Source organism: Schistocerca gregaria, chromosome 1, assembly GCF_023897955.1.
Source record: "Schistocerca gregaria isolate iqSchGreg1 chromosome 1, iqSchGreg1.2, whole genome shotgun sequence".
Taxonomy (NCBI): domain Eukaryota; kingdom Metazoa; phylum Arthropoda; class Insecta; order Orthoptera; family Acrididae; genus Schistocerca; species Schistocerca gregaria.
Window position 1 is genome coordinate 291,412,386 of NC_064920.1, and position 22,369 is coordinate 291,434,754.

At 42.4% G+C, this 22,369-nt stretch overlaps 1 protein-coding gene across 4 annotated transcripts in view; it reads right to left on the bottom strand.

Moving 5' to 3' along the window:
• LOC126341510 (estradiol 17-beta-dehydrogenase 2-like) overlaps positions 1–22,369 on the bottom strand; it is a 172,401-nt gene that overhangs the window by 16,354 nt on the left and 133,678 nt on the right. For all 4 annotated transcript variants that reach the window (XM_050001779.1, XM_050001778.1, XM_050001781.1 and 1 more), the window contains 2 exons: positions 6,755–6,866; positions 2,502–2,594 (listed from right to left, as the gene is read on the bottom strand). In XM_050001779.1, the coding sequence (XP_049857736.1) occupies positions 2,502–2,594; positions 6,755–6,866 (205 nt within the window). The remainder of the gene's footprint in view (positions 1–2,501; positions 2,595–6,754; positions 6,867–22,369) is intronic.

The following is a 22,369-nucleotide window of genomic DNA, read 5'->3' on the forward strand; positions in this document are numbered from 1 at the left end:
CCTTTGTCAGTCCCATCTCAGAGATCCGAATAGAGGACTATTACGGAATCTTTTGCCAATCTAGAGATCACCATAACACTTTTTCAATTACAGGCCACATGTCTTCTGGATGTACATTATGTGACTTAAATACAGTGATTTTCATTGCTTTTTGCATCCTCATGCCTTTGATCATTGCCGATTCTCTCTCAGCGGGTAGTTTCCCACCCCAAGGGTAAGAGAGTGCCCTGAACCTCTGCCCCCATTTTCATCGTCTTTGACAAGGTGGTTGGCAGAACTATGATTATTCATTAGGCCGGAAGTCCTCAGCTGCCACTGCTGATGACTTGTACCCAAAGTTCAAGTAGTGGTGAGGTTCGAACCCGGGGCCCAGAACGTTTCGATTACGAGCCAAAGACGTTACCCACAGACCACTATACAAATTCAAGACAATGGTAATGATGTATCAGAAGGTGAAGCCTAGGTTTCAAACTTTAAAAAATTGTTAGTGTCTTGTACTTTCTGATATCTTTATAAACATGATTCTAAGTTTCGCCACATATTTGTACGCAATGGAACACAGATTAATATGCGTAATATTTAAATGAACTCAAATAATATCCAAATCATAAAAAAACAATTCCTTTTACTACTGAAACAAGTGATTGTTTTGGCATAATATTTTGCAATGCACAAGCACCTTGTGGTATCTATACATAAGAAAACAAAGTAACAGCTTTAGAATGTCTAAAGATAGACCAGAAAATTGTGTCAGACCTATGATAAGTGGAATTTTGGTATTTTTGAATTCGCAGATTCATATGTGCATTTCTTCTACAGCAGAAGTGTACCTATCTTACATACGAGGTTGCGACATAAAATAATGAAACTGATTTTCTTTGTAAGATGTGGCAACCCTGCAGGCTTGTGTAGGCACAATATGTTTGACCTTGGTCTATAAGCTTCTTCTAGTCCAAGCGACACATCGATGCTACTGGTCAGTCAGCTGTTAAATTGGGTGAAAACGCGACCACAACTTACGGTAAGTTTCAGAAGGCTTTTGGAGAGGAGGTCATGTCAAGAGCTCAAGTTTTTCGTTGGCATAAAATGTTTTAGTGAAGGCAGAACGAATGTTGAAGATGAAGACCACAGTGGACGGCCATCAATCTCACAGACAGATGTCAACTTTGCCAGGGTGCGTGAACTCGTACGATCTGATCGAAGATTACCCGTGAATATGATTGCAGAAGAACGGAACATCAATCGAGAAACCGTTCATCAAATAATAACTGAAGATCTTGGTACGGGAAAGATTTGTGCAAAAATGGTCCCCAAAACTCTCACGCCACAACAGCGAGAAACACAGAAAAATGTGGCAGCTGATCTGTTAGAGCAAACGGAAATCAATCCAGTATTGATGAGCCGTGTTATCACTGGTGATGTTTCTTCAGAACGATCCAGAGACAAAACGCCAAAGTTCACAATGGTGCTCAAAGAGATCACGCAGACCAAAAAAAAAGCTCGCATGTCAAAGTCAAAAGTGAAATGCATGCTTGTGTGCTTCTTTGCTTCAAAGGGAATTGTTCATAAAGAGTGGGTGCCTCCTGGAGAAACAATTAACCAACATTACTACAAATAAATTTTAAAAGACTTCGTAAAAGAGTTCTTCATATCCGTGCCAACTTTGCTGATAATTGTATTCTGCATCACGATAATGCGCCATCCCATACTGCTCTGTCAGTACAGCAATTTTTAACCTCAAAACAAATTTCAGTACTACCACAGTCACCTTATTCACCAGATATCGCTCCGTGCGACTTGTTTCTGTTTCCAAGAGTCAAAACGGCGGTCAAGGAACACCATTTTCAAACAACACAAGATGTTCAAAAAAGCTGTAGCGAGGGTCTTGGAGGATATTACAGAAGATGAGTTCCAGAAATGTTACCATCAATGGCAGAAGCACTGGAAAAAGTGTGTGCAATCATAAGGGAACTACTTCGATGGAGACAACACTAAACATGACTAAAACGGTAAGCAATATTTTTTTAACATCACTTACTTTATTGTCGCGCCTCGTATATTACATTTATTAAGTCGATCAGAAATGCATGGTTCATGCATTACAACGGATTTTTATTCGTTTTCTCAGTATCACTATAGTAACGGAAAATGTCTAATATGTCCATGTTCTCGAAGTCTCCGGAGGCGCAGAGTATTGAACCACTGTTCTAAATAACGTTGACACACTGTCGCGTCCTCACAATCAATAGCGCAGCAGCTAGCCAGAAAACTGAAAGAAACAACCAGCAAAATGTGATGGTCTAAAACGGTAATGTTAAGCACAACGTTTGAAGATACATCTAACAGAGCGGATTAAGACTTTGATGCGAATCACGAGGCGTCTATCTTACGAAAGTCATGAGATTTAAGGCAAATGGTTATTGTCAACATACATCACATAGAAGTAGACATAGATCCACTGGAAATAGTTTTGACAGACAGTGATTTTCTCAAGTACATACCTGCATATTCCTGCCGACGCAGGCTTTTACCATCTCGTCGATCACGTCTGAGATGTTCCGCCAAGTCATCCACTTGACAGCTCTTAGCGTTGTCTGGAAAGATAGACAAGGTATTAGTACTCAGATTAAGAAGCTGAAACATTGCGCGGTGCTTTATCCACGCACGCACCATGTACCGTACGTGGCCCAGTCAAATTACCCGAGATATCCTTTCTCCCAGACGTGATAGTCCAGCAGCATAACAGGAAGGATCAATCGATCTTGGAAGGTAAGGACCTACCCACACGGCAATTTACAACATAAGGCACTCCGTGAGACCCTCGGGGTTACCATAATAAGTGATACACTGTCTATGAAAGCGTTAATTCCGGGTTTGAACCCTGAGAAAATAGTTTTAACTTCACGCAAAACTGTTGTTCATTTTGTATTATTTGCTGATCTGTCCCAAAGGATAGGCTTAGCTGCCTAATTGCCGACAATTTTTGGTGTGTCTTGTTGCCTTTCCATCACTGTGTGTGAGTATTTCGTAACTGCTGGATCAGTATCAGTCTTAGCGCAATGATTTATGACCCTTACGGAAACAAACTCCATATGTCACTTTTAGGAACCACCCCCCCCCTCCCCCCCCACCCCGCTCTCCCAGTTGCCCACTAGTGTTCTTATCTAGTATTTATTTGGGTATAATTTATGACCCTTTGTCAAAACATGGGTGCCTCTATGGGATGGCCAGAAACAGTCTGAAATGATCTGAGGGAGTTGCAAGGTGGTGATGCAGAGAAATAATTGTTAAGAAAAAAATTCTATACTTTGCGCTGTTTACGAGCTTATTGGCCCTGCAGTTAGCCATTATGGCCGTTGCACGTGCAAATTCAAGCGGCGCCTCAGAGGCGGTGTCACCAAATGAATTTTTCGTTTGGTTTCCCAAAACCGAACGAGAGAGCATGGGATGCTAGTAAGGATCATACCCGAACCAAAGGCTGAGCAGTCTCATGCACTGTCATCTATGCTATGGAAACAAGTGACACTAACTGATGGGTCACTTGAATCTGCACACTTAGCGGCCTGGTTCAGTAACTTCAATGCTAACTAACTTGGAAACGACGCAAAGTATCGAATTTTTTCTTGACAATTATTTCTCAGCGTACCTTACCCTACAACATCCTTGCAGAGTTTTCAGACTGCATCTGACTCCCCTGTATATTTATCATGCTTTATCTTAATAACTGTAATTTGTGACCCACCTTACTTAAATACTATAACTTATTACTCTAAATGGCTGCTGCAACCAAAACACAAATTTCTGTATATCCTGCCGTATCTTAATGATCATAATACACACATCAATAATAGTTTTACATCACCCCGGTTCCCAGAACTCTTGAAGATAGACGTTGACTGTGGATATTGTGTCACAGATACAGTCACTTTGACTGTTCAAAGATGCCACTAAACCTGCCTAAAGATGCAACCAACCATGCATGGGCAGCGCCTATTAGACGGAGGGGGTCCGAGAGCCGATCAGTTCCAGTCATTTCACCAGGAAGGAGGTACACGGCTCGTATTTTCTGTAGTTCAACCATGCCTAGACGGTCAATGCCGCGTTTCGATCGTGTCCGTAATGTTACTTTGTGCCAGGAAGGGCTCTCAAAAAGGGAAGTGTCCAGGCGTCTCGGAGTAAACCAAACCGATGTTGTTCGGACATGCAGGAGATACAGAGACAGGAACTGTCGATGCCATGCCTAGCTCAGGCCGCCCGAGAGATACTACTGCAGTGGGTGACCGCTATCTACGGATTATGGCTCGGAGGAACCCTGATAGCAAAGCCACCATCTTGATTAATGCTGTTTCTGCAGCTACAGGACGTCGTGTTACGACTCAAACTGTGCGCAATAGGCTGCACATTGCCCAACTTCACTCCCGACGCCCATGGCGAGGTCCATCTTTGCAACCACGACACCATGTAGCGCGGTACAGATGGGCCCCATCGGCCGCTCAGGATTGGCATCACGTTCTCTTCACCGAGTGTCGGAGACGTGTTTGGAGGAAACCGGGTCAGGCTGAACGCCTTAGACAGATTGTATAGCGAGTGCAGCAAGGTGGAGGTTCCCTGATTTATTGGGGTGGCATTATGTGGGCCGACGTACGCCGCTGGTGGTCATGGAAGGCGCCGTGGAAGGCTGTACGATACGTGAATGCCATCCTCCGACCGACAGTGCAACCATATCGGCAGCAGATTGGCGAGGCATTCGTTTTCATGGAAGACAATTCGCGCCCTCATCGTTCACATCTTGTGAATGACTTCCTTCAGGATAACTACATCGCTCGATCAGAGTGTCAGCATGTTCTCCAGACATGAACCTTATCGAACATGCCTGGGATAGATTGAAAAGGGATCTTTATGGACTACGTGCCCCACCAACCACTCTGAGGGATCTACGCCGAATCACCGTTGAGCAGTGGGACAGTCTGGACCAACAGTGCCTTGATGAACTTGTGGATAGTATGCCACGAGGAATACAGGCATGCATCAATGCAAGAGGACGTGCTACTGGGTATTAGAGGTACCAGTGTGTTCAGCAATCTGGGCCACAACTTCTGAAGGTCTTGCTGTATCAAGGGAAAAGGGCGGAAATGATGTTTATGTTGATCTATATTCCAATTTTCTGTACAGGTTCCGGAACTCTCGGATGAAAAAGTATTTTTGATGTGTGTATATGACACAGAGAAAGGCCACTGGAAGTTTATCTGAGCTATTCTTATCTCAATTAGTATAAATCATGAAGCAAAATGGCTCTGTCTGTATTTCTGTCACTCTTACCTTAATTAGCATAATTTATGATCTGAAAATGGTCACATCTATATTTAGCCTTATCCTAATCAGTATAATTTATGACACATAATGCCTACCACAACCATGACATTGCTACTTCTATAATTATTTACATCAGCCTTATCTTAACTTCTACAGTTTGTGATTCAAAATTTACTACAGAATTACAACCCTGTCAGGTTGCCTAAGGGGTATTTGACAATATGCCATTAGATTACAGTTGTCAAATCAGCAGAAAATCGAAATAATTCAAGAAGCAATGTCTCTCCAAAAGTGTATGTACATTAAAAAATACGAACGACAATAGAATACACTGATATCCCATGTTTAAACTATTTTCTACCCTTGTGCTGTTATCACATCCATGGGGATAGAAAACAGGAAATATTAAATTATCATTTAAATTCGACAAAATATGAGATTGTGGAGGGGGGGGGGGGTTGTCCATGGCATGTGTAATTGTATAGTCGAAACTGTGCCGATATGTGCTGTGGCGACCATGCCTCTGTAATTGCCGCCACTGTAGGCACCAGCCAGTGCATTGTTCAAGCCTCTACATCCTGTCAAGTCTCAATAATGCACCCATTAGCTGAAAGCTAATGCCGGATACCTGGATAGACAGGCATTAAGTACGCGTTACACCCGGCAGCAGCAGGAATAGCTAGGCCTTGTAGTTGCCCCAGCCACCAGAGGCAGCTTGTGTAGGGGACACCCGTGTCTTAAACGTGCTCTAATAACTCTGTAATATTTCCAGGTGTGAGACGTTATTATCAACATTCTGTCTCCCTTTTATGTATTGTAGTGTAATCATATTTGACAGCATGTCCTTGCATCATATATCTGACCCATGCACTACATAATTTTATGTTTAATTCATCTACCATCGCTATGTAGTATTTCTAAGGTGTCAGACAAATAACACACCTTATATTGAATTAGAAATACTTGAAGAAATCGAGGAGAAATTACTAGAGGTAGAAGACGTTCCAGATGAAAGTAAAAGGGGGTTAGAAAATATAATGCCGGAAAAGGTAGAGGTGTTTTTATCCAAGCCAGGCATTATAAATCACTTCCAATACAAATTTGAAGTCAAGGAACACAAACCATTTAGAGTACCAACTTATACAACACTATGTTACACGGATAAAGTATTTAGGGAAATATCCAAAATGAGAAGACGATGACAGCTTCCTCAACATACAGGTAATTCACATGATTCAATTCCCAAATAGTCTCAGCTTCCTCTATTCAACATGTTACAGGAAGCTTGGAAATAAATTTCACTTGTAGTGTACCATGTGTTAGCGAAAAGGTTCATTGCCGCAATAGTAGCAAAAAGTAGCTACACATGCTATTAACTCTATGTTTCGTGGCTTTTGAATAAACGATAATGTGGATTCACACAGATTGCATAGCAGTTTACCTCACACTCCTTTTTTCTTGCTTGTCGAATGCCTTCTTTATCATCCGGGAGAGTCTTCTCAATATTTTCAAAGTACTTCAGTTTCAAGCAGTCTGTGTTTAATATAGGTGTTCTGAAAGAAACAATGACATAAGGAAAAAACAAAATAATGATCTCAAAGTAACAGACAAAAAGAGAAAACTTACTCTGGAAAATTTGAGCAATTTCATGGCATATGAATATGTTGCTGTGCAATGAAAATGAACTTTCACGGTGCATATATATTCATGTTGTGTGTTTTACAGCCATTTTGTGGCCTGAAATCAGGCATTTTGATAGTATTAATACGGATGACAAAAAAGGAACGAAGCAATTGATGAGAAAAACAGCTTCCACGATATTTTTTACAGACTGGCAGGGCAATAATAATAAAATCTTCACCCTTTTCATATTAAGAGTAAAATGTTATCAACAGAGCAAATTCAGTAATCTCAAAACTCTCTCGAGACTCCTAGATTTTTAGTGCAGATAATATTATCTCCAGAATACTTTTAGTTTCATTGAGACATGTAATGAAGGAGCGAACTAATAAGAAGGCAGTGGTGGAAAGACACACAGTGGCAGTCATAAACATGGTGCGACAAACAGGAGCATTCATCAGTCGCGATCGGTTTGACGCGTGAACTGAATACCAATGGTGATTGGGTGATGTTGGATGACTGCCATACTGGGTGATTATAATAAAAGTTAAGCTTTCAAACAGCTGTAGAAATATTACCACTGGACAGAATTACGTCAAATTGCAATGAAATATAATCGGAGAAGAGGGAAATAGAATGGCAGAAGAAAAATCAATAGTTACAAAATGTAGCAATAGATCGCGCTGTAAGCATCATAATTTGATACTGGTAGACTACAAATGACAAATGAACCATACAACAGTGCCTAAGATGTACATTTGACGTTAAACAAACTGTACTACTCAATGTGAATGGGTATACAGGTGTGATACTGTTAGTTACGTACGCCCATCCAACAAGGCAACGTCATATCACACCATCGGATGGGAAAAATCGGTTTTTAAATCTCCTGAAGCCAAAACCCGCATAAAAAGCAGCAATCAAAATCAAATCGCATTATTAAATACCGTGTGACTGGCGCAAAACATGTTCAATATGCTGTCCACCGTTTTCTGAAACAAGTTTAAATCGAGAAACAGCATGCCCCACAACTGATTGAAGTGTTTCCGGGGTCACGTCTAAAATGTGTGGCGCAATGCGTGCCTTCAATGCAGCTAAGTTCGCTGTCGGAACACTTAACACACCATATTTCAGATAGTAAGAAGTCACGAGGATTAAGGTCAGGTGATCGGGACGGCCAGGCTGTAGGGAAATGGCGGCTGAAAATTCTAGAATTTCCGAAATGGCGCTTGTGCAGCTGCTTAACTGGATTTGTAATGTACGGAGGTGCACCATCTTGCATAAAAATGATCCCGTCCACACATCCACGCTGTTGGAGAGCTGGAATGACGCAGTTGCGCGGAAGACACTCATGGCGCTCACCAATAATGGTACCGGAAGCACCTGTATCTTCAAAAAAATATGGCGCTATGACAAATGGTGCCGTAAACCCGCACCACACAGTGACCTTTTCAGGATGAAATGGTACTGGTTGATTTGTGTGTGCATTTTCCGCTGTCCATATAAGACAATTCTTTGTACTGACATATTTTGTCATATGGAAGTGGGCTTCGTCTGTCCATGAAATCCTCCACGGCCAATCGTTGTCCACTTCCACGCGAACAAGAAATTCTAAAGCAAAGCTCTCTTGCTGGCAGGTCAACAGGAAGCAACTCGCGCACATGGGTAATTTTGAATGGATACAAAGAAGGATGTTTCGTAGGATTTTACGCTCTGTGCCCGCGGATATGTCCAACGTCCGGGCAGTTCCCCGTGCACTACATGTTTGCACTCCACGTCTATGCTCCTCCTGCATTGCTGTGGCCACTGATTCCACTGACGACGAATCAATTCGTTTCCTCCCTCTACCAGATTGCACACCAAAAGAACCCGTCTTTTCGAATTTCCAGATCATTTCCTCCAGACCCATGGCAGTCAGCGGACCAACGCCTTTTTTTCTAATCTTTCAGTGTCCGGAACCTCTGCAGAGCGACGTGTGCACAGTCGTCATTCTTGTAATACAGCTTTACAAGCAGAACGGGGTTCTGCATTAAGACAGTCATGGTGAACGTCGAAAACACGAAAGGAGAGAAAGCCGTGTACCCGGCGTGTTTATTATACCAACTACAATGGGTCGTGGGCATGACAGGTGTTTTCATTTACGTATTCTGACACATGCAGCGCCATCTATTGATCCATTTTCACATTTTTTTTCTTCTGCCATACGTTTTCCCTCTTCTCCGATAATTTTCCGTTGCAATTTGACGTCCTTCTGACCAGTGGTGTTATTTCTATAGCGTTTTGAAAGTTTGACTTTAATTATAATCACCTTGTATCTTTTACAATCTTGAACATGGCTGTAAGTAGCAACTGTAAAGCGGTTATCTTGGAAATGATTAAAAAAATCAGTCAACCAGTTGCATAACACAGGTTATTATAACTCTTGACCTAGGTTTCTATAATTATAAAATCATCAAAATTCTTCAGAAGGAGAATCAGTCATCTAGAAATCAAACAATGGTTACAAAAGGGTCAAATAAAACAGAAATAATAAATATGGATACAATATTAGAAGCCGAGAGTACACACTTACTTGTTACATATCGTGTTGAAAAAATACGTTAGAATACAGCCGTTTGGCTCTTGTCAAGAAAAAATTTAACACGGAAACAATAAAATAACAAGTTATGGTCATCCGATAACACAAGTGTGAACTTCACGGATAGAACTTGCCAACTGACTAATATAATAGGCTCTTAAGATAAGGTAACTTCCGTAGAGGGGGCACCACATATGTAACGCGCATAAAAATGCGCAAATAAACTTGCTGATTGGGCTATATGAAACCAGGTCATATAAAAATTGCTTGAAATTAGCAGCGAATAGCCATACTGAGGAGCTTATGTCTAATAATCAACAAACAATAATGGGTGATTATCGAATATTGCAAGCCCACCTTTAAAAGTGCAGTTAGCTATTTTAAGATTTCATGTTTTACGTTTTCTTAGTTTTAATTAGAATCAAAAAGTTTTTTTTCTCTACATTTCATGTACTTGAAGCAACAGCCTATGTTACTAGAGAAGACATTAGTGTATATCCCTGACACTGTCACACAAAGTATACACCAGTCACAGTGACTCTCAATCATTTTACTAGTATGCTTGTAATTTTTTTAACGACGTTATGCTTTTACAGAGTTTTTCTGTTATATTGGGTTTTAACCCTAGTGTCGTATTTTACGGACTATGACTATAAGACGCTGCACACTCTAAAACACAAAATAATTTTTAAGCAGTTTTTTTTTAATTTTATCATTTTTCTTATTACATTGTAAAGCCAGAGAAAAAAAATCTTAATTTATAAAACAGAACTGATCTTCAAAATCCGTAAAAATCGTCATTTGAAATTTCTTGGTTTTATTCTTCTTTGTCTTCCTCTTCGTCGTCATCATTGTCCTCTCCATCAACAAGATGGTCTTCACTACCACTGAGATCGTTACTTATGCCACATTTCTTGAAAGGCTTAACAATAATGTTTTCTCTCACTTAGACCATGGCTGTTCTACCCACTGACACTCTGTTTGAGTGTAGGTGTTTTAAAGCTTCCTTCGGCCTGAATTCATGTTATGTTTCATCCATCATCCATTTGTTCCTCTCATCTCTCATAGAAACTTTAAATGCCGCTGCCAGTTGAATCCAATGTTGCCATATAGCGACAGGTACCCGCGGCATCGTATATATGGCCATTTTTAAGACTGGCAGGAATTTTAAATGAAACTCTGGAAATTTTTATATTAATTTCGAGTATAAGACTTACTAGAATTTTGGAGGCAATTTTTCGAAGAAAATAATGCGTTTTATATTCCGTAAAATACATTAGTGTACATCCCTGACATTGTCACACAAAGCGTACACCAGGCTCGCAGTGACCGTCAATTATTTTCTGGGTAATTGGCCTGAAACAATATTTTACAATGAAGTCGGACTCTCATTTACTAAACTTATTTTGTTTCCCCTCTCATGTATTTTTTCGATCGATAATAGCATTAATGCATCGAAAATTGGAGACAACGTACAAAATATTTGGGAAAGTTCTCAGTGAAGAGATTTCAAAGAGATCTGGATCGAAGACTTCATTTGGAGTTTAACTGGATGAAGATGTTATTCATTTAACGAAATTCACAGATTACACGAATATTTTGAGGTGCTCTGAATTATTCAGAAATCTGTTCATTCATGATTTCCACACTCTTGAAATATGGATTACAAAGTAATCAACAACCGGCGAGCCTCTTACATTTACGCACAGCTATGTTCCAACAGTGACCGTTTTTATGTTGCACGTCTGCATTTTCATCATCTTTGTCTGAGGATTCGACAGACTGATCAGTTTCGCCATTGTTCATAACTTTTGCAGGAGCATCAGCTTCAGAACCACTTCATCACAAAAGTCACTTACGACAATTTCACGATTGAGTTCGAACAGTACTTCCCATACAGCGTCTTCCGCTAGTAAAATGTCATTCCTACGCATCATTTTGATATAAATCAACTTTACACGCAGAATCAGAACAATTACACAGTGTACACTTCAGTGTCAAAATGACCCTTCAAAAATTAATTTTGTTAAATTAAGTAAACAAAAATGTCTCTTAACTTCGAACTGCCGTCCTCTACTAGACCTCATTCAATGCTGAATTTACACTGGCGACAGCGGACTGTGTATCTGCAGTGGCACAAACTCAAAGGTCATAGTGACCCTGGCGTACACTTCTAAGATTAAGACAAAGGCTTTTAAATAACTTTTGGCATTCTTTATTTTGTAAAACATTTTATGCAGCAGATTTCACACCTTCGCTGTTAGCTGTTTCTGCACTTGTTTTTTTCTGACCTTCGGTACAATAAACTCCACGTCGTACATGTTACAATGTTGCCACTGGCCAAGGGAAATCAGTCGAAGCACGTGGTTTGGGACTAAGTAATGTTGAGAGTGTAGGGAGAAAGGCTAGATACTTCAAACACAGCACCTGCCACAACACGTGGTGCACCACCCACATGGTGTCGCCTTCCCCTGGCAGTCGGGGCCTGGCTAGTTACCGAAACCAAGGACACTTCAGCAAGCAGAGTTCATCGTATTGAAGGGCCGAGGATCGAACTGAGGCCCTCCTAGTCACAGAGCCACTGGCAGTCGACCTGTGCCAGACGCCGCCATCCAGACGCCAGACTGGGGTTCGCTCCTTGGAAATCTAAACACCAGCCACAACTGGGACAGGCTGTCAGCCCGTCCCCACGCAGCCTAGCTGTGTCAGTCTCCTGCATCAGCTTCTGACACAGAACTGCAGCCGGTCGCATAGCTGCGCCACACTTGGGCTGCACTGGGCATAGCAGCTTCACGAATTTTCACGACAACGCTTCGCTGTCGAGGTGGAATTCTGTTGTCACCGAGCACCTTTTGACTTCCGAGACCACACCATCCACCAACAGAGCACATCTAAATCCTCTGCAAGTGGCTACATGAAGTGGTGTGGGTGGGGATGGTATTCATTCACACGGTTTGGCATGGACAGAGACAATTGTTAACGTGACGACCGCACATTTACTTTCTTTATTAATTTTACCCTTTTCTCAAAATTAATTTCCACCAATTTCATTTGCATTTTTCCTTTCATTTAGATGTAACCCTTTCCTCCCTCTTTGCCGACAGATTAACTTCGGTGATGATTGCTTTTCCCAAATTTCCATTAGGTACAAGCGGTTTAATTTTTCACTGTCATTAAGGTCGATAAGTGAAGGGGAAGTTACAAGGCTCTGCTAACGTTGTACTGCACCTTCCACATTGCTGGCAACGTGTTCTACACAACGCTTGTGACTACTTTGAAGGACAGTAACAGGTGCAAACATGTGGCTCTTTGGTATCGGTTGTGAATAAATAGTTGCCACTATATAAGTTCCAACCAACAAATCAATGATTTAAAGCATAGCAATGGGTATTTGATTGTGGTCAACTCAGGGACAGTACTAATAAAGTTATATTCCAGATCATTTGATGAGGCAGTTTGTACACTTGAAGGTGCATGATGTGGTTCTGGTCAAGCCCTATGGTAAGTCTCACGCATTACTCATTGTTTCAGAACTGGTGCAGTGTCAGGCAAGGGAGACACAGTATGCTTACAAAGCTGGTACAAATAGTTCCAAGTTCATGTCCACAGAGAGCAACATGTGTATGAGTGTCGTGGGAAAGTGATTTAAGGCAAAAACGAATATTTTCGAAAGGTGGGCTCACAATGGCTCTTTTTAGCAGTAGATCCAGTAATTTTCATCTGATCATGACTTGGAAGAGCAGTTGAACGGAATGGACAGTGTTTTGAAAGGAGGGTATAAGATGAACATCAACAAAAGCAAAACGAGGATAATGTAATGTAGCAAAATTAAGTCGGGTGATGCTGAGGGAATTACATTAGGAAATGAGTCACTTAAAGTAGTAAAGGAGTTTTGCTATTTGGGGAGCAAAATAACTGATGATGGTCGAAATAGAGAGGATATAAAATGTAGACTGGCAATGGCAAGGAAAGCGTTTCTGAAGAAGAGAATTTTGTTAACATCGAGTATAGATTCAAGTGTCAGGAAGTCGTTTCTGACAGTATTTGTATGGAAGTAAAACATGTACGGGTAAATAGTTTAGGCAAGAAGACAATAGAAGCAATAGAAGCTTTCGAAATGTAGTGGTACAGAAGAATGCTGAAGATTAGATGGGTAGATCACATAACTAATGAGGAGGTATTGAATATAATTGGGGACAAGAGGAGTTTGTGGCGCAACTTGACTAGAAGAAGGGATCGGTTGGTAGGACATGTTCTGAGGCATCGAGGGATCACCAATTTAGTACTCGAGGGCAGTGTGGAGGGTAAAAAATCGTAAAGGGAGCCCAAGAGATGAATACACTAAACAGATTCAAAAGGATGTAAGTTGCAGTAGGTACTAGGAGATGAAGGAGCTTGCACAGGATAGAGTAGCATGGAGAGCTGCTTCAAACCAGTCTCAGGACTGATGACCACAACAACAACAACATGCTGTAACCAGGGTTGGTTAGGAAACACAGAATGATCTGCGGAGGCACGGTCAAATAATCATTGGGGCCCACTTTGCCATGTCCTGTCCATCCTTCTTGCCATCATTAACCGCCACATATTTCTTACCGTAACTACCCGACGTTCCGTTCGAAATTCTACCTAGAAAAATCTAATTGAACGCTGCCCTAAACACAACCCTTCTTGCTTCCTTAGATAAAATGCTATGAGCAGAATGGTCAGACTATTTGGTCATATACTATAGCTACATAATGAACATCAGCACAGGTCCAGGGAGTGGGAAACCTCTACATCATGATTTTTCTAATGATAGACATTATCAGTTATTATCTAAAGCATAGAATAGCACAGATATCGCCGCTAAGAACCTTCCCTCTTCAGGCTCATACACAGTCAAAACCTCTGAGACATATGCTTATCTGTTGAAGTGTTGCAGAATGATAACAGTAGATATTGTGAGCTGAAGAATAACTGGTTGTGTCCGAAATAAAATGCGAAGAATTAACTAGTTTCCAGTACAGCAACAGTGAGAATTTGGATGGGTAAATTCTTCGAATAGGGGAAGAGCGGACTCGTGCGAACCTTGCCAAGAGGTTCTGATACCATAAAAAAGTCACTAGCTGCAATATTCTGAAGAAGCGTTACTCCATAGCACTTGTTGATGGCCACTAATCACACGCCAGTAAGTACCTATGCAGTTACCGAAAGCAGGAACACTTTAGCATTTGGCGTACATGATATCTGTGACAACAACACAACAATATACCAACTCTGGCGCAAATTAATGTTGGCTATCCGCCCAGGCAGGTCATCGAAACCGTGAATCATCAAGCTGGAATAGTCACAGTGTCAGCGTCCGTCGTGAGGTCGCTACTGTCCTCCATCATTCTGACAGGAACGCTTGCCAGTGGGTTATCCCTCAGATTTGAAAGCCTGAGGGTCAAACTAAGGCCCTCCTAGCCACCGGGCCACTTGGAATCCGCCAGCGCTAGACACCAGACCGTTGTTTGCTCCCAAGGCATCTACACTGCCAACTCCTGTCTTGGCTGGTGCAGGCTGCCAGACCGTCTGTCTGTAGTTCCCATCTGCTGCATCACCTCCTGACGTTGACTGGTTGCTGGTTGGGAATGCTTGCCCCGTAAGGTCGCACCACAAGCGGGGTGCATTGGGCATAGCAGCTGCACGCATCTTCAAGATAACGCTTCATTGCCGAGTTTTGGCGGGTCGATGCTCAACTTTCCATACCCGCCGAATGTGGGCATGAGCACTTATACCAGCTGTTGAAAAGTAATAAAGGGATTCTTTGTCATCGAGAGGTTTTGGCCCTCCACCAGAGCACACCCACAGGCTCTACACAGAGACAGTGCAACCTGTGTTTTGTATCTCTCTCTACCAGCAGGGAGCAGTAATTGTCTGCTTTAATATGCGCAGACGACTCATTTTTGACTTCGTAATTTGTTGATTGGTATTTTGTTGAACAACTTGCTCGTTTTAAAATTTGTAGAAGCTCTTAAATACTTTATTTACTCAATAAATGCCACGGATGATTGGCTATAATGTTTCATAATTTCATTTTAGTATCTTAGAAATGTAAAAATTAGCCCATAAGAAGAAATTACGATCAACCCCAGGAAGAGGAAGTGCTGTGATGGCTGGCGGGTAGAGCTAAAATGCTGATGGAACTACATTATTTAACGCAATTTGATTGCTTTTTCTAGAGGTGTTAAACACCGTTGTTGTCTTGGTAATTCCTTGAAGAGCCAAAGACACTGGTACACCTCCCTAATATCATGTAGGGCCCTCAAGAGCACGCAGAAGTACCACAACACTACCTAACATGCACTCGACTAATGTCTGAAGTAGTAACTGAGACCATGAATCCTGCAGGAGTTTCCATAAATCCGTAAGAGTTCGAAGGGGTGGAGATCTCTTCTGAACAGCAAGTTGCAAGGCGTCCCAAATATGCTCAATAATGTTCATGTCTGCAGAGCTTGGTGGCAAGCAGAAGTATTTAAACTCAGAAAAATGTTCCTGGAGCCACTCTGTAGTAATTCTGGACCTGTGGAGTGTTGCACTATCCTGCTGGAATTGCCCAAGTCCTTCATAATGCATAATGGACATGAATGGATACATGTGATCAGAGAGGATGCTTACATATGTGTCATCTGTTAGAGTCATATCTAGACGTATCAGAGGTCCCATATCACTCCAGTAGCACACGACCCACACCGTTAAAGAGCCTCTACCAGCTTGAACAGGCCCCTGCTGACATGCAGGGTCCATGGATTCATTAGGTTATCTCCATATCCGTACAAGTCCATTCACTCGATACAATTTGAAACTAGACTCGTCCTACCAGGGAACATGTTTCCAGTCATCAACAGTCCAATATCGATGTTGACGGCCGAGCTGAGGCGTAAAGGCCCCGAAAGCCCGTATCGGTGATGTTTCGTTGAATGTTTCGCACGCTGACACTTATTTGTGGCGCAGCACTTATATCTGCCGCAATCTGCGGAAAGGTTGCACTTCTGTCATGTTGAACGACTCTCTTCAGTCGTCGTTGGTCCCATTATTGCAGGATCTTTTTCCATCCGCAGCGATGTCGGAGATTTGATGTTTCTCCGGAGTCCTGATATTCACGGTAGCCTACACTTGTGAAATGGTCGTACGGGAAAATCCCCACTTCAACACTACCTCGAAGATGCTGTGTGCCGACGACAACACCACGTTCAAACTCAATTATATTTTGATAATCTGCCATTGTACCAGCAGTAACCGATCTAACAACTGCGCCAGACACTTGTATTAAACAGGCATTGCTGACCGCAGCTCCGTATTCTGAGTGTTTATGTATCTCTGTATTTGAATTCACATGTCTACACCAGTTTCTTTGGCGCTTTAGTGTATAAATGGCGCTGAAATGGTGCCGCGGTTTACCACTATGCTGATTATGAGATTTTAAGTTTTCATCTAATAAAGACACAGCGAACCGCTTCTCAAGCGCTGCGGATAAGCAATCTCCTTTCTGGCTACTACATCACACCCCTCAACGATGCCTGGCATCACGGACGACTGCCCCAAGACATTCACCAGTATCTGTGTTAGTAAGATTCATTTTACTTCGTTTGACGAGTCATGGCCGAGGCTGCTTTAGCGAAACCTGTACCGCTCATGTTTTAGTAACGAGAACACCCATTGCACTGGCCCAAGAGCAAAGTGGGTACAGGGTCCTTGCAATCAGCTGTAGGGGTATTGGCAGTGTGGCCTGCCGCGGAGCTCATCATGGGAATGAATATGGATACCGGGTGCACATGTTAGCGACCTGTCGCCTCAGAAGGCGGCCCAGGCTGACCCAAATCGTCTTATTTAATAAATTTTATATATCAGTGTTTAGTAGCATCCCTTTATTATGGGCTGCTTCCCCTAACCGCCATTGGGGATCTACCTGCTTTCTCGGTGACTCCCCTTGCTCGGTCGAGTCATTGATCCTGCCCCCAGCACAGGTAAGAACCTGTAACCCAAAGGTTCCATTTTTACTGACGTTCCACAATACCCATCAACAGTTCAATAGGTTCCCTGATTTTGTTTGGGATAACTTTGATCAAACATCTGCACTCCATTATGATTGAAATATGATTTTCTGTATGATTCTCTTTATAATGTACCGGTGCAAGTACAACTGCAGCTACTGCCATTACATAATTTCTTTGTAGCACAATTTAGACCTAGACTTGGATGACTACACACGCCCATACCTGTGGTTTTGAACTAGTACGTGCAAACTTCAAAATACTCTTTGCAAGTTATCTGTAGTGTAGTTATCCATTAATTTCTGTGCTGTAATGCATGTTTTGTAGGACTGTAGCACATGTCAGCTGCTGCAATTATTTCTTTAGATACTGACCAAAATTAGGACATACTGGCGTTCTTTAGAGGATAGGTACGACTCCATTTAGATCAATTAAGTCACAAAGGTATTTTCAGCAATGTAAGATTTTTATCCCTCCAGTTCCTAATGAGACATTATTTGGAATTTCTGCATTATTGGGACATCTATTGTAGAAAGACCTTTTTACGAGTCTACGTCTTATTTCAACTGGGAATTTATGCAGTTTTCAACAGCAGTTAGCTGGCTTGAAATGTGTAGCTTCTGTGCTGTTACTACAAAAACTAAACCGGTTTTTTTCTATCTTCAAAGCTGCATTGCTTCTCGGGAGACTACAATCATATTTCGTTCTAGATTGTAACTGACTGATAAAAGCAAAAATATTTTCACACATGTTCACACTAGATTCTTGTTTCAGGTTCAAACGAAACTGAAACATTTCTGAGAAGTACCCGATAAATCAGTTCTTATAGGAAAGGGCCTACTGTCTTCCAGCAAGTGATGTTTTTCTATGGCTTGTTGGGTGCCGGCCGCGGTGGATGTGCGGTTCTAGGCGCTTCACTCCGGAACCTCGCGACTTCTACGGTCGCAGATTCGAATCCTGCCTCGGGCATGAAAGTGTGTGATGTCCTTAGATTAGTTCGGCTTAAGTAGTTCTAAGTCTAGGGGACTGGTAACCTCACATGTTAAGTCCCATAGTGCTCAGAGTCATTTGAACCATTTGCTTGTTGGGTCAAATTATCTATTGTAGGACGACATATAGCAAAATCTTTTGGTAGTGTGGCAGAATCTTATTAATAAGCGACTAACAAGTCTTTTCTAGATGTAGCGATGCTTGATGAGAGTGGTATTAGTACCGATCCAGGTTCTCTCTACGTTTCGAATTAGCATAATGACTGTACAGAAACATAATTGGAAAATATTCGAAAAATAATATACTGTTGTTTTCTTTCAATGACCAGTCTTTCGACTCTGAAAAATTCGTCAGCGTATCAGAACACTAGGACAAATGAACATCAGGAGGTTAATATTCTGTCAAGGATTAAGTCATAAGAGGTCGAAAACAACTTCGGATTGTGGACGAAAATAGGTATTCAAGTGAAACAGCCCAGCATTTTCTTAAGCGATTTAGGGAACCAGGGAAAACCTAAATCTGGTTCATCGACTGGCGATAAAAGCCGTTGTCCTCACAAATTCTAGTTAAGACTCTTAACCATTCCGTCACTTAGGTTTGTAGTAAAATACTACATTGTACTTCGTTCGAGAATAGCGATTTCAAGGAAGTAATGATTTGAAACCTCTGTTGGAAGTTTTTTTTTCTTTTTTTTCTTTTTTTTTTTAAGTACTAAGATGTAGTCTATTCGGTCTAGATTTGAGGCTGCGCAATTCAGACATCCTTAGAATATTTGTTGCTAGAATCTTATGTTGCTGTAAGTCATCATAAAATGCCGTGCAGATCAATCATGTATTTTTTAAGGTTATGCTTCAAAATGGTTCAAATGGCTTTGATCACTGTGGGACTTAACTCCTGAGGTCATCAGTCCCCTAGAACTTAGAAACTTAAACCTAACTAACCTAAGGACATCACACACAACCATGTCCGAGGCATGGTTCGAACCTAAGACCGTAGCGGTCGCGTGGTTCCAGACTGTAGCGCCTTGAACCGCTAGGCCACTTTCACTACTTTATTAAAATAAAGATATTAGTCTGGACATAGATATGCACACTAATCTGTCAGGGAGCTTTTCCAGTCGCGACATCTCTTGAAAATGCTGTATCCATAAAATGTCCAGCAGAAAACAAATAAAGGGTCACTTTTTTGAATCCACGTAATTGTAACCCATTTAAACGCAAGGTGAAATGTTTCTTAAAGGCGCCTAAAACCTTCTTCTGTAATTCTACAAAAGCGTGTAGCCCTGAGAGTCACCATCGGAGTCTGCGATGCGTCAGACAGCAAGGTGTCGACACATGCAAAAAGAAGGCCACAGCTCAGAACTTTATGTAAGGTGTGAAGTGGGTTCACTGTAGCTCCGCCCAACGCTACCGCGGACGAGTCACAACATGGGAATGTTGTGACATTCCTCTTACCCACATGTCACCCATTCCTTCGTCGCCTCTGTCACGGAGGTGAGAACGCCCAGCGTGGAAATGACGTGGTTTTTTATATTTCGTTGGCTGAGGAAAACAATTCAGACATACGACCGCTCGCTGCCAACATGAAAAGACGTCAGGAGGTCGCATAAAGGGATTCAATGAAACCATGCTTTCCTTGGGGTGTACATTCCCACACATTTCGCTGTCGAAAACGACAGTTCACAGTGTGAGTAGCAACAAGATTACGTATTTGACAACCTTCAACTTTGCTCACACCCACAGACGAGTCATCCCTTTGTTAAGGACTTTGTGGGTCTACATCTACATCTACATCCATACCCAGCAAGCCACCTGACGGTGTGTGGCGGAGAGTACCTTGAGTACCTCTATCGGTTCCCCCTTCTATTCCAGTCTCGTATTGTTCGTGGAAAGAAGGATTGTCGGTATGGTTCTGTGTGGGCTCTAATCTCTCTGATTTTATCCTCATGGTCTCTTCGCGAGATATACGTAGGAGGGAGCAATATACTGCTTGACTCCTCGGTGAAGGTATTTTCTCGGAACTTTAACAAAAGCCCGTACCGAGCTACTGAGCGTCTCTCCTGCAGAGTCTTCCACTGGAGTTTATCTATCATCTCTGTAACGCTTTCGCGATTCCTAAATGATCCTGTAACGAAGGGCGCTGCTCTCCGTTGTATCTTCTCTATCTCTTCTATCAACCCTATCTGCTGAGCAGTATTCAAGCAGTGGGCGAACAAGCGTACTGTAACCTACTTCCTTTGTTTTCGGATTGCATTTCCTTAGGACTCTTCCAATGAATCTCAGTCTGGCATCTGCTTTACCGACGATCAACTTTATACTATCATTCCATTTTAAACCACTCCTAATGTCTACTCCCAGATAATTTATGGAATTAACTGCTTCCATTTGCTGACCTGCTATATGATACCTAAATGATAAAGGATCTTTCTTTCTATGTATTCGCAGCACATTACATTTGTCTACATTGTGATTCAATTGCCATTCCCTGCACCATGCGTCAATTCGATGCAGATCCTCCTGAATTTCAGTACAATTTACCTTGTTACAACCTCTCGATATACCACAGCATCATCCGCAAAAAGCCCCAGTGAACTTCCGATGTTATCCACAAGGTCATTTAGGTATATTGTGAACAGCAACGGTCCTACGACACTTCCCTGCGGCACACCCTAAATCACTCTTACTTCGGAAGACTTCTCTCCATTGAGAATGACATGCTGCGTTCTGTTATGTAGGAACTCTTCAATCCAATCACACAACTGGTCTGATAGTCCATATGCTCTTACTTTGTTTATTAAACGACTGTGGGGAAGTGTATCGAACGCCCTGCGGAAGTCAAGAAACACGGCAATTACCTGGGAACCCGTGTCTATGGGCCTCTGAGTCTCGTGGACGGATAGCGCGAGCTTGGGTTTCACACGATCGTCGTTTTCGAAACCCATGCTGATTCCTACAGAGTAGATTTCTAGTCTCCAGAAAAGTCATTATACTCGAACATAATACGTATTCCAAAATTCTACAACTGATCGACGTTAGAGATATAGGTCTATAGTTCTGCACGTCTGTTCGACGTCCTTTCTTGAAAATGGGGATGACCTGCGCCCTTTTCCAATCCTTTGGAAGGCTACGCTCTTCTAGAGACCTACGGTACACCGCTGCAAGAAGGGGGGGGGGGGGGGGGGGGGTAAGCTCCTTCGCGTACTCTGTGTAAAATCGAACTGGTATCCCATCAGGTCTGCAACCGCAATGATTATGTCAATCTTTTGGAGTGTAGTGCGGCCGCAATTTTTGCTCTAGTATACAGGTTGGCTGCACTAGCGACTGTTCAAAACAATTCCGAAACAGCAAAGAGTGTTTACGATTTTTCATCCGTCCTGTTTCGCGCTCTTCTTTAGCGTGTACGTAAGAGCGAGGGGGGAGTGGGAGGTGTTCGCCCGACAGCGAAACGTGCCAGAAGAGAGCGGCAATTGGTCGCTCTAACAACACCCATGTCCTCTCTCAGTTCGCGCTTGCGCACCATTCCAGGTCACCTGCACGGGGACAGGTAATTCACCGATACCTAAGCGCTGCTGAGATAACAATCCTTACGACACTCATCAAAGTTCGCATGCCGCTAGCAATCACTGTTCCTACTAGAGCACTGCAGCCGCGTGGTGAATCCGCGTGAACAGCGCTCGTCTACATCACTCGCTATGCACGCGCAAGCAGAAAAACGCGGTTGGCAGTTCATGTACTCGGTACCATGGAGACTTATTCACGTAGCGACAGGCAACAGCCGCGTGGCTGTGCCATGCGGGTAAGGAAACACTACCTATACAGCTTCGACACAACGTAGTGGTACTACTGGCCCC